Genomic DNA, 14387 nt, shown 5'->3' on the forward strand with positions numbered 1-14387 from the left:
AAATTTATTTGTAAAACAACTGCACAAAATTTCCAATTCATTCAATAGAGTATGGAAATTCAGCGCAGAGTATTAACTTGACAAAATATTTGCTAATCAATAATCCAAAGAAACCTCATTTTATTTTAATTTACATTTCTCTGACTACTAATAATGCTGAATCTTTTAAAACATGTTTATTAGCTATCTCTATTTCTTCAATTCTGGTTCCAGACTTCTTTGATTTTTTTTAAAAAATTGATATTTACTTTTTGGGGGCCTCCATTTCTTTTGCATAAGCTACTTTTGTATATAAGCTACTTGTCAACAAGAAATCTATTAAACACCTGTATTTTCTTCACCAATGTATGCTTTAATACTTTGAATATTTGTATGGAATAATATGAGAACTAAGCATTTTTCTGTCACTTTTATTTCCAATAAAAGTGAAAAATCTTTTCACTTTTAAAAGTCCTGCCTTTTGTAGGTATGAGATGCTTGAAACTGAACTGCTCTTTTATTTAAAAACACTGCTTATAAAATCATTTTATTCCACTTTGTAAAATGTAACGGGTAACATGGATTACTGTATTCTTCCCTGTTTGTCCATAGGAGAAAAGTCCACATTTTCCTGCCATACTTGTGATGGTCCGACATCAGTTTGAGATGGTCTGACAGCTGTTCTGAAGGTGGAAAAATATGTGTAGGAGGGAGAACTTATAAGGCCAGCTGCTCCCTGCTTTGTTAGGTACATCCTGACATACATGTACACAAACACACAAGAAAATGGGCCCCAAAAGGAAACCATTTACAGAAATCGGTAAAATTTTAAAATGAAGACAGTGCAAAGAAACTATCTCCCTGCTGACAATGTTTTTATGGCCTGTCCAATCTACAAGCTGTTAAATAACTTGACTGTATTTTATGATCTGGGAAGAGGATTCTGAGGCATCAAGGCAAACAGTGAGAGGACCTAAAGAGAAGGTGTCCAAATATTATTGGACAAATAGGGTGGGAAATAACTTTATTTAAGAATGACTAAACAGAAAAATGAAAAAAAAAAGCACAGTCTAATCAAAGATTATTAAAAATAAAATGGAAGGAAACATCCTGCAACAAAATGGCACTCAAGTAGGAAAGAAAAGAACCAGCAATGCAGGTTCAGGCGTTGGTTTTCAGGTTGTTCTCTGTATATATAGACTTACAAATAGGTTATAGCTCAAAAACTTAATTTGCAATTAGCTTTCTCATGGTAGTATTGTTATAAATAGTGGTTAGATTCCCTAGTTATCTCTCCAAAGCCTACTAAACTAGTAAGCATATATTGGTTATATAATTGTAACATATACTATTATATGCAAATAAACCAAAAAGCATTAAAAATCATTAAAACTAATCTTGTCTATATTCAATGCTATTGGTTATGGAACATTGCGTTTAACTAAATAAAGCTCAGGAAGAGTGTTTTACAGAGATCATGTAAGATTTTAGAAAATGACAGTACTGGTTTCCACATGATAAAATTAAGTTTAAAATATATGTTCTATTGTTTAGCTGTCAGGAGTATATCATTACCACCAACTGTTCTGAGTAGCCTGCCATGATTCTAGCAAGGTGAGTGGTTTTACAACCCTAATGAAGTGATGGAGGGTTGAAAAGAGATATAAGAGAGTTTCATGAGGTAAGGAGAAAGGGAGAAATGTGGATGATGTTTAAAAGTATTGCGTATGTAAGAAAGACTGCCAGAGGAAGAAATAATGGAGTTCTGGGTTATGAAAAAGAAAGGAAATCTCATGGTAGGTATATTCCAAAGGAGGAGGGACCATTAGAAGAACTATTAGGCCAGAAGAACACTGCATGCAGGAATCTGTGTTTATGTTTGCATGTGTTGTTGAGGATGAAGAAAGCAGTAAAAAGTCAATCCATAAAAGCATCTCATGCAAGCATGCTAAGCTACTTCAGTCATGTCCGACTCTCTCTTTGTGACCCTATGGACTGTAACCCACCAGATTCCTCTGTCCATGGGATTCTCCAGGCAAGAATACTGGAGTGGGTTGCCATTTCCTTCTCCAGGGGATCTTCCCGATCCAGGGATCAAAACTATGGATATTTAAACTTGGGTTTGTATGCAATGAAGGCATTTGATGCTCATTTCATTAACTGTTAGCTATTAATATTGATATTTAACTTCTAATACAATAGAAAATACATACAAATAGAAAATATATACGACTTATCAACTATATAGGTACAGTGGAACTCTATAACAAGACTCTGAAACACAGGGATTTTAAAAATTGTACTGTTATGTCTTCTGTGAATAAACAGAGGTTGTGTTAAGACCCATTGCGAGGTGTCGTCACTACAAAAATAAATGCGATAGTGTCCCCTTTTACCAAATCACTTACAATAGGGTTTCAGAAGACTAATGACTTCACATTTCTGCGGTATATTCAATTACTCGTTTTTCAAACAAAATCCACTTGCTCATATAGGTAGTGTCCTGCTAACAAACTTCAGTTTTTTTAATTTTAAACACAAAAGAAGAAAAATGTCTTCCTCCTATTTTCAGCTAGAGGCTCTACTAGAATACATGGCAGGTGCTGAGATTTATCATAGCTGCTGGATTACATTTCTAAGCTCTATCATCATCACTGCATACTTCCTGAGGAAGAATCCTATAAATAATGTCGGACACTCACCACAGACTGACCCTCGCACTAATCTCCTTAGGTGAGGTCTCTCTGGGAGGTAGCGATATTTGCATCCAAATATACTGAGGTTTGAGGTGTGGTCTCCAAAGAAACGGAGCTGGCGGTATCTCTCCCCACATCGATAACAAAAATTAGTGTTACACTGTGAACAGGTCATATGGTCACACCCTTCAGTTCTCTGGATGTGGATCTGCAATAGAGAAAGAGGGAAAGAAGAACAAGGTTATTAAATTTTTAATAAAGTATCTATGGAACAAAAGATACAAATTTCACCAAAATAAAAGCCTTAGATAGCATTCCTGAAGCTGTGAGTTTGCTTATAATCACATTCTTTAAGGCCATCTTTATATCAAACCCTTTAGATATGTAAAGCTCAACAACATTTCAGATGCTGAAGCTGTTGGCTTATTTGGACTAATATAAACAAACACACCCCGAAGAAAATTCACTTATCTTTCTAAACATACATCTCACTCAATGATTAGGAAGCAATTGAAAATGCTGTGAAGGTATATTTTGTTGATGCTATGATAAGCAAAAATGAGGTGGCCTGCGAAATAAGAAGAGACAAAGAGGATTCTTTAAAAGAGAGGATTACATAAAATTTTTTAAGGGACAAAAATTTCTCTTTGTGTAAGGGAATGACAATAGGTGTAAAGTGAAAGTGAAAGTCGCTCAGTTATGTCTGACTCTTTGCAACCCCATGGACTATACAGTCCATGGAATTTTCCAGGTCAGAATACTGGAGTGGGGAGACTTTCCCTTCTCCAGGAGATCTTCCCAACCCAGGGACTGAACCCAGTCAGGCGGATTCTTTACCAGCTGAGTCACCAGGAAAGCCCCAGTAGGTATAAGTGTATTTGCAATGCCATTTTAGTTCCCAGCTCTAATTTTAGTTGCCAGTGCCTGGACAGGACTGTATACAACGCTACGTGTACAACTGTTGTCGTTGTCAAGTTAACAGGAAAATACAGAAGTTGCTGCTGTCAAGTTACAGGTAAATACTGAGGTTACGTCTTACCTCCCAGGCTACAATTTAGATGATATTACTTACATGAGAATATAAAAATGTGATAATATCCATACAGGGACTAACCCATTTGGGGGCACATACTGAGTCAGATCAGTACGATATTGGTTCCATTTATCCCTCCCCCTTCACTCACCTAAAACTGTGAGGAATCAAATACCTGGGCAGTGTAACTGACATTCCCTGATTGCCAGGTGATCTCCTTTATCACTTCTTCATATGGATGATTCTTAGACTGATGCTAGACTAGACAGTACCTTCCTGGGCAGGCAAGGACTAGCTATGGTCAAGGGCATCTGGGCATCAGTGGTCAAAGGTAACTACCGATCATTATTTGGTCAATAGAAGCCAAACTTGCTTTTCCTGCTATTGGCCACCTCATCTTTTTCAATTGTATTGATTTTTTTCCCCTTTTACCTGACAGTCCCTTGAGAGTGGACCCAGGTTTTGTGGAGCCTGAAGGTTATCTAATTAGAGGGGCTCAGCGGGTGCAGTGGTAAAGAGTTCGCCTGTCAATGCAGGAGGCACAGGTTTGATCCCTGGGTCAGGAGGATCTCTAGGAGAAGGAAATGGCAACCCACTCCAGTATTCTTGCCTGGAAAAATGCCATGGACAGAGGAGACTGGAGGGCTACAGTCCATGAAGTTGCCAAGAGTTGTAGATGACTGAGCACACACACACTTAAAGGAGAAGCGTGCAAATTACAAATTGGATGCCTACAAAGGGGCCCATGCAGGTGAGGCTCTCTGCAGCTCAAGCTCTGCAGCTTCCCGATAACTTCTCCCCTGGTGGCCCCGTAGTGCCTGTTTCTATGAATAATCCTGACGAACAACTGCTGTGACTGCATCCACTTAGCAGAGCAGATGGCATTTAGGAACGATGTAGGCCAAGGCCCTACTTAACCTTTGAATTATTTCTCATCCTTTAAACCACCTGAGCATTAGGAGAAAACATGTTCAGAGACAACTGCCAAGCATCCAAAATAAAGGTTACTTCTTCATATCCTCAACCTTTGGACTGTATATTGTATTTGATCTTGATATGGAGATAATAAATCTTAACAGATTTCCTAGTCACATATCATAGTGTTGTATGTGACCTAAAAAGGGAGAAGGACTAATATTTGCTTAGAGTCTATTATACACCAAACTTTGTACATACATAGCATCTTTACCCTCATGACCAACCATAAGACTGGCATGTTTATTCATAACCAGAGCTCAGAAAAGTACTCTGCTTGAATGAATGGAGAGAGGATTTTGATTCCTGTCTATTTCGTTATTATGCTAACATGAAAGTGAAAGTGTTAGTTCCTCAGTTGTGTCTGACTCTTTGTGACCCTATGGACTGTAGCCCGCCAGGCTCCTCTGTCCATGGACTTCTCCAGGCAAGAAAACTAGAGTGGGTGCCATGCCTTCTCCAGGGGATTCTTTACAACCCAGGAATTGAACCCAGGTCTCCCACATTGCAGGCAGATGCTTTAACCCTCTGAGCCACCAAGGAAGCCCAGGAAGGTAAGCACCCTCTTATCATAAACTTAAAAGATAAAACCAGAGGGTCAATCATATCCTTTGCTGACAGTGTCATCATGTCGGCCTCCTACACGAGGCTGTCTGAGTCTTTCTACTTGGTTTAGTTGCTCTCTGGACTAACCCACATTCTTCCTTTAAAATAATATTCAAACTTTTTCTGACAGGAAACTTATTCTAATAAGTTAAACTTGTCGCTGACAGTTCATTTACCTCAAAATTTCGTATTTAATTTTCACTGTTGTTTTACATCTGTTTGTAATACTTTTTATTGTGTTCTAAAATCTTTATGTGGTATACTCATTATTCACTTAAATACCGAAACACTGTAATTTCTAGCCTATTTTAAGTCTTTCCTTATTTCAAAAACAACACTCAAACATAGCAGGCTACTAAAGTACTGTTAGTTCAATAATATGTCTACACAAGAAGTGATAAAATTCTAAGCTCTGATAATACTCTATAGGAACCCTATATGTTGCAGGGTAATATGGTTCTATAGAGTAATCTGGATGTTTTACATACATAAGAGCAATGACTTAAACATGAAAAATGGTTTCAGAACTTCTGTCAGGTACATAGTGAATCCTTTAATACTACTGCAAATATATCTTGATTATATATGAATATTTTATAACTTCAGGCTAAAAGAGAAATGAACTGACATAATGCAAGTTAACTTGTAACAAGAGACATGACTTTTCACATTTGCTAATATGCAAGTTATAATTTTGAACTTCTAACACCCAGAGGATGATAAATTTCATGTGCTAAATGAGTTCCCTGAATATATTTTTAAAGGTCAGTTCAGTTCAGTTCAGTTCAGTCGCTCAGTCGTGTCCGACTCTTTGCGACCCCATACACCGCAGCACTCCAGGCCTCCCTGTCCATCACCAACTCCCGGAGTTCACCCAAACCCATGTCCATCGAGTCGGTGATGCCATCCAACCATCTCATCCTCTGTCGTCCCCTTCTCCTCCTGCCCTCAATCTTTCCCAGCATCAGGGTCTTTTCAAATGAGTCAGCTCTACACACCAGGTGGCCACTCTTTTCAAAACATCAAAGCTTTTAGAAGTAGGTGTAAATTACATTTATGTAAAGTCCATTTTATTTCTCAGTGAAGCTTTACAAATATTTTTATTATAGCTTCAAAACATTCATCAGTTTATCTCTGCTAAAATACAAACTAATTGCCCAAGTGTAATTCAGCATCAAAATTCTGTATTTAATTAAGAGATGAAGACAGAGTAAGACAGATGAGATATTTCTAATCTACTAGGTTAAACTCACTACCCATAAGCCACAAACATCATTTGATTTGTTATCACAGACAGGGTTTCTTCTCTCCATCTACACCAAATAAAGATGGCAGGTACATAAGGAGCTGAATATTTAAACACTACATGTTGCTTATATATCTCTATATTTACAAGTCATAAGATATAATGTTCAGGATATGACAGATATTTCTTTAATATGAGTTTGATACTAGGCCCACATAGTAGCGGTAGATCGAAAAGACAACATGGACCACCTCTGAGCCTGTGACATTCTTTACAGGACATATGAACACCTGCAATAAGACATTAACCAATGTATGTACCCCCGTCTTCAAGCTGTTTACATTTAGTTTAACAAAATGCCCACAAACTATTGAACTAGAATTCAGCTGTTTATTTTCATACAGATTCTACTTAATTTTAAGGTGGAAAAATAACAATGTACTGCTAAATATCCAACCCATTTTATAACAAAATCAGTACACATCTGCCCACAAGTATTTATCTCCACTTTCACCAAGAATGGAATATTTATTTTACCCTTTAAGTGGAAAATGATAACTAAATTAACTGTTATCTATTACTGTTCCCAGTAAGATTTAGTCTATGTATAAAGTTATTTTAATGTATGCATTTGCCTCAATGGCTTTGCTATTGGGAGGGATGAATTAGAAACAATAATTCTGAGAGAAGGTTTTGAGGATCAGATGACTAACTCTTAGTTCCTTACTTATCTCACTATACTGATTCTCCCCAACACAGCGATTTTTTTTTAATAGTTTTATTTTTGGCCGTGCTGGGTCTTCACTGGGTGCGGGTTTTTTCAGCTGTGGTGCGTGGGGGCTCCAGGTGCGGTGTGCGGGCTCCTCACTGCAGCGGCTTCTCCTGTGCAGAAGGGGGTGGGCTCCAGGGCAGCACGTGGGCTCAGCGCCCAGCTCCCGGGCTCCAGAGCGCAGGCTCAGTAGTGTGCACATGGGCTTAGCTGTCACGTGGGATCTTCCTGGATCAGGGGTGGAACCCACGTCTCCTGAGTTGGCAGGCAGATTCTCTTAACACTGAGACACCAAGGACGCCCCAACACAGGGATTTTTAAAAACCAAACATATATGCAAAGCCTTCAAAGACCTGATTAAAAACATGTACCTAGAATTAGTTGCCCAATTGTGAAATAAACAATAATAAGGGCAAAAATGAAACAATTCTAGAGATGCTAAAACTCTGTGCCTTTTCTGGGGCCATGACTTAAGGAAGCACTTCATTAAGTGAATGTGCAAGTCCAGAAGGACAATGTTACCACATACAAAGAAGGTGTAAGAAATCTCAGCGAATAGGTTCCAAAGCAATCAGTCCGATTTAGAACAGGAAGTCAGCCAGTTTCAAGAATGTCTTGAAAAAATAACAATGGAATATACAAGAAGCAATAAAATTTATGAGGAACTAAATATTAAATAACATGATAAATAAAGTGGGTATTTCTATTCCCAATAAGGAAGGAAGAGAAACAATAAGGACTTTCAGGAAAAACAAAACAAAATAAAGGGCATGTAAGGTTCAAATATGAGGCATAACAAACTATAGCATAATCGAGTAACAGAGTTCACAAAGATGCAAGGGGCATGTTTCCTAGAAGCTGTGATTCCACAGACAGGAAAATGTAATCCTTGTTCCATAATTATATGTTCTTGATACATAAACACTCAACTGGTTTTCAAATACTAGAATCGTTCTTTAGGAAAAAAGTAGTAAACATTAGAATAGAATGTGGAGGTTATTAAATTTGACAATACAAAAACAAAGTTACAGCTTACAGAAAATGGGAAACAGAGAAGTGGCAAGAATTGTAGGAGGACTAGACCCTCATATATGCCTAAAACTATTAGACACTGGACAGAAGTTTCTATACCATATCTAAAGGTGAAAGATAATCAAAAGAACTAAAATAGCAACTATCAAAAACTGGAATAGAAAGACAGAGAAAGGATAGATAAGCAGCACGAATCCTGTAGTGTCAACTGTGGTTGCCTCTATTTTGGTAAACTGTTCTGTAAAAAATAAATAAGATGTTGATTTCAAACTCATTTGGTGTCTCCTGCTATGTTAGTTTTTTAAAGCCATACTCTAACTTCAATTGTCCTCTAATGTAACGTACTTTGGCCACCTGATGCGAAGAGCTGACTCACTGGAAAAGACCCTGATGCTGGGAAAGATTGAAGGAGGGAGGAGAAGGGGATGACAGAGGATGAGATGGCTGGATGGCATCACTGACTCAATGGACACGGGTTTGAGTAAACTCCGGAAGTTGGTGATGGATAGGGAGGCCTGGCGTGCTGCAGCTCATGGGGTCGCAAAGCGTCAGACATGACTGAGCAACTGAACTGAATGTACTGGTTTTCTTTCTTATAGGGAATTTCATACATAATTCAGTCTTATGATTGATTTATGAAGACACGTTCTTTGAAGAAGAGTGAGAAGACTGTCCAATTCTTATTCCTCAGAGTAGAACTGTACTACAAATTAGCCCCTAAATTTCTTCCTTCTTCTTGACCATACTTCCCTTGACTCCATAACCCATGTCCTCAGAAATTTCCAGATGTCTGTTTTCCCCTCCTTCTCATTCATCTTTACGCCTTCCCTTCTGTGGCTGGGTACCACTTAGCCTGCTAATATAGTTCACAAGTCTCCCCATCCTAATAAATCCTTCCTTTAATTCCACATGACCTTCTAGCCAATGATTACCCTCACCCTTCCATTTTAACTAAGCTTCTTAAAAGAATAGTCCATTCTCACTGCTTTTCTTACTCACTTCTTAATTCTTCCCCAGTTGACTGCAATCCCATGTTACCGAAACATCCAGATCCACTGGGTTTCTCCAGGAAATAGTTATTCACTCATTAATTCAATAAATATTTATTTGCTCACTGAAAAAAGCCGACATGGCTCCTGCCCTTAAGGAGCTTTTAGTCTAACGTATTGACGTTGTTGCTGTTGCTGTTCGGTCACCCAGTCATGCCCAGCTCTTTTCGACCCCATGGATTGCAGCACGCCAGGCCTTCCTGTCCCTCACTATCTCCTAAAGTTTGCCCAAGTTCATGTTCATTGCATGAATGATGCCATCCAGCCATCTCATCCTCTGAAGCCCTCTTCTCCTTCTGCCCTCAATGTTTCCCAGCATCAGGGACTTTTTCAATGAGTCAGCTGTTCACATCAGGTGACCAAAATACTGGAGTCTCAGCTTCAGCATCCATCTTTCCAATGAATATTAAGGGTGGATTTCCTTTAGGATTGACTGATTTGATCTCCGTGCTGTCCAAGGGACTCTCAGGAGTCTTCTCCAGTATTAGTTCCAGGGCATCGATTCTTTGGCACTCTGCCTTCTTTATGGTCCAGTTGATAGACATGGTAAGTTGTACAAATAAACAGCTACTCATAAGCTATGATAAATGCTATGAAGGATAAGGATAAGGCATGAAGAGAGTACTTAACAAAAGGAGCCTGATCTGGTCTAAGTGTCAGAAGAGCCTTGTCTAAGGAAGTGTCAGTTGGAAGTGTCAGTTGATTTGAGAAATGAAGAACAAGTTAAGGTCACCAGTTAAGAAGACTCAGAGGTAGGGAGACCATTCCCAGAACAGTATATTCAGGGCACTGTATCCATGAAATGGTACATGAAGTGAGATGATTAGATAGCATCACCGCCTCAATGGACATGAATTTGAATAAACTTCAGGAGATAGTGAAGGACAGGGAAGCTTGGCATGCTGCAATCCATGGAGGTGCAAAGAGTTGGACACAACTGAGCGACTGAACAACACCATCCATAAAATGAGAAGCAACCTATATTAGACCTGTCACAGTATTTCTCAGTCTCTAAACCTCTTAGTTATATGCATCTCTCTGCTCAAACTCTCTACTCTCCCAGTTGATAAGATCTGAAAGGGTCCATATCACATACATCATTTGTTATTTTATTAAAGGGAGTTGCACAGATCTTGTCACACAGCATGTTCTCAATATGCATTAGTTATTAAAAGAACAAGTGAGTATTATCCATGCCCTCTAACTGCCAAATCCAATGAATACATTTTTAATTCTTATAGTACTATATTTCTCAGTGTCATTTAATCAGTTGGTGTAGTCTCTCTGACCTTTGATATACTCTTGCTTCAATGCCACCTTTTTTTCCCAGGTGTTCCTATCTCTCTTAGGTTCCTATTTCTTCACTTATCTCATAATTCCATCCATGAATCACCACTTTGCATACACTTTTTGCGTAGTCTCTTCCATACTCAAATGGCCTCCACTTCCCTTCACTGGATTTCATTTTTAAATTACTACTGCAGACCTCGCTTCTGAGCTGCAGAGTCATATAGCAATTATTTGGGGATCATATACACCTGTATGCCTTACAGTCATCTCAAAGTCAAATAAGCAAAACCAAGCTCATAATCACTACAAGGTTCCCTAGCCAACAACAACAAAAGTAACTCTATCTCCATTACTTTATCTCAGTTTACGGTATCTGGGTACTATGGTCCAGATGATAAAGAATTTGCCTGTGATACAGGAGACCCAAGCTCAATCTCTTGGTCAGGAAGATCCTCTGGAGAAGGGAATGGCAACCCACTTCAGTATTCTTGCCTGGAAAATCCCATGGACAGAGGAGCCTGGCAGCCTACAGCCTATGGGGTTGCTGAGTCAGACATGACTGAGAAGCTAACACTTTCACTTTTTATGGTATCATCACCATCCATCTAGATACACAAGCTAAATATCTAGTTATTATATTCTTCTCACTTCCAGCTATCTATCAAGATCAGACAGTTTCAGTCCCAGGATATTTATCGAGCCCTTCTCCTCTTCTCCAGCCTTTGACCCTTACTTTAGCTCATACAATCAGCATTTCCTTCCAGATGTCTACAACTACCTTCACATGATCAGCAGCAACCAACCTAAAATACTGATATAAATTGGATACTACACCATTCCCTTGTTTACAACTTTTCAGTCTGGAGGATGAAATCCAAATTTCTTAACATTGCATGCAAGGCCCAGGCTTCTGTTTGTATCTGTTACCCCACCTTTCACCACTTCCTTCTGTGAACCTTACTCTAAAGTAACCACAAAATGCTTGTGGCTCCACTACACAACACTCATTTCCTGACTGTGTGTCCTCTGCTTTAAGTGTTACACTCTCACCCCTGGATACCTTTCATGATGTCAAAATCCACCCAGAAATTCTCAATAACATAGCTCTCCCTGGTCTCCCCATGATGAATGGAGATATCCCCTTTACCATGAACTCATCTGTAATACGCTACACAAAGCCCTACTGAAGTGCAACGTGTTCTGTCATCTTCCGTGTAACCTCTGTGTGTTCCTTTATGTAGGTTTCATGAGAAAAATGACCATGCTGTACAGAGCACAATGATGGAGTCTCACTAAAAGTGCATATAAGGAGTAAAGTAAAATGGCATTCATTCATTCATCAGCTGTCCATTTAGTCCTGGGCCATGCCCAACACTGCTTTTAAATGTTCACAGTATCTCAAGGATCAAAGCAGACCAAAAGCCCTGCTCTCACGATGCAAAATATATCCACTGTTTTAAATAGTGATAGCAATATGGTGCTACGGAGAAAAAAAACAAAGCCGATAAAGGGCATGAGGTAGGAGACAGTGCTTACTGAAAAGCTGAATTTTGTTCAAAGACATGAAGGGAGAGAGCTGGCCTGCAGCTACCTGGGGAATGCATATTTCAGACAAAAGGAAGAGGAGGCATGGAGACCCTGAGAAGGGAACACGCCTGGTGCTTCTGAAGCATAGCAAGAAGGGCAAGGCAGGGCGAAGGAAGTGGAAAATGAGGTCAGAGGGATAACGGGGCGGAAGTATGAGCAGAGTGTGACGTGTCAAATAGCCACTCTAAGGACTAGCGTTTGCTCTGTGTGAGATGCGAGACATGCAGGATTTTGAGCAGGGAGTATGTAATCCTCCTTATGCTTAAACAGTCTAATTCTGGCTGCTGGGTTAAGAACACTGTGAAGAGTAAGAAACCATCAGGAGGCTGTGGCCAAAGTCTTCGAGAGAAAAAGATGTTGATGTCCTGAACCAGATTAGTGACAGTGGGGGTGCTGAGATACAGTCAAATTCTGAATGTATTTCGATGGTACAATCTACAGAAGTTTATGACTGATGGTATGTGGGGTGTGAGGGAATGAGGTCAGATTCTTGACTTGAGCAGCTAGAAGGTTGGCGTTGCCATTCACGGAGATGGAGAAACTATGAGAAGGTCCATCTTGGGGAGAGCAGAGGGAACTATGCTGGAGAAGTCCATTAAGGCAAGCAAGTGAAGACGCTGCTTATGCATTTGGATGTAGATCTTTTCTCATACCTCTCTAAACTGTTGATTTGCCTACAGACTGCTGCTACCAGCAAAACGTGTACCCTGTCTGGAATCTAAGTTGAGTTTACTGCAGAAATAAAAAGCAATTTTTAAAGCTTGAAATGAAATGAAAAGGAAAGGAAATGAACCATCATAGAAAGCTTTATATCCTTTAGAAAAACTGGCCCCATTGGTACCCACACAGAAAAACGGGCAGATTTTTACTCCACTCTTCCATGTCTACACAGCTCACTAGAAATCCTCTCAGAAGCCCTCATCTCTATCAGAGGGTCTCCACATGGACTCTCAGCCCTTTGGAGATGTTTCAGAATTTCTTTGGTAAGGGGATGTTTGGTTGTCACAAAGGTGGCTGATGCTGGCATTTTGGGTTGTTCCTTAATGTTTCAGACATCTTGCTCAGAAGAGTATTAGGTTCCATCCATATTATTTTCTAATACACTAGACTATAAGAGAGTCTGTTTATAAATATATGAACATGGAACCTAACTTCATCTTACATATAAACACAAAATATTGTTTGTATGATTTTAATAGATAATTTTCTAATTACTATGTAACTACAGCATAAACTGAGAAAGACTGATTGATTTAGACTCTAACTCCATTTTATATATGTTTCAAAGATGTATGTGTGGTTTTAATGTATCCTAAATTTTCTAGCAATATAATCACATGTATTCATATGTATATATGCATACATTTACAAGCATAATACACACATATAAATATACTATTTTGTCTTCAAATAATAGGATAGATATTGATAATATTTAAGTTTCCCTCCATGGTTTCTTAAATTCAAACTTGTGAACCCATTTTAAATGGGTTCAAAAATCTGATTGCTTCTTCTTGTCTTTTAATGCCATGGTACCTGAACATTTACATGTTGAAATATTCACTATTGTTATTCTATTATACTATTCTATAAGAATAACAACAGGTGAATATATTTGTTATTCTACATTATTTTGTTTATATATATTTATTTGTTATTCTATATTTTTTAAAAATGGGGCTTCCCTCATAGCTCAGTTAGGAAAGAACCTGTCTGCAATTCAGGAGACCCGGCTTTGATTCCTGGGTCAGGAAGATCTCCTGGAGAAGGAAATGGCAACCCACTCCAGTATTCTTGCCTGGAGGATCCCATGGACAGAGGAGCCTGGCAGGCTATACTCCATGGAGTCACAAGAGTCAGACACAACTTAGCAACTAAACCATCACATATTAAAATTAGGACAATATATTGATTTTTAATGAAATGCTGCATGTACTAACATTATACATTTAATCTCGGGCAGCTAATCAACATCAAAGTTATTAGTCATAAAAAATGGGTCATGGATGCAATACAGTTTATATCCTAGAAAATATCTGCCACCAAACAATCAGGTTCTTCTCACAACTAATGTCGAGATTTTGGCACTTCAGGAAAACAGTAGCAGTGATAACTACTGCATCAA

The 14387-nt window shown here is 38.8% G+C and overlaps 1 protein-coding gene across 3 annotated transcripts in view; it reads right to left on the minus strand.

Annotated features, from left to right (window-relative positions):
- Window positions 1–14387, minus strand: part of RNF217 (ring finger protein 217) — a 155414-nt gene that overhangs the window by 45037 nt on the left and 95990 nt on the right. For all 3 annotated transcript variants that reach the window (XM_065911791.1, XM_065911790.1, XM_065911789.1), the window contains exon 4: window positions 2682–2883. In XM_065911791.1, coding sequence (XP_065767863.1) covers window positions 2682–2883 — 202 coding nt within the window. The remainder of the gene's footprint in view (window positions 1–2681; window positions 2884–14387) is intronic.

The sequence above is a fragment of the Muntiacus reevesi genome, chromosome 19, assembly GCF_963930625.1.
Source record: "Muntiacus reevesi chromosome 19, mMunRee1.1, whole genome shotgun sequence".
Classification (NCBI taxonomy): Eukaryota; Metazoa; Chordata; class Mammalia; order Artiodactyla; family Cervidae; genus Muntiacus; species Muntiacus reevesi.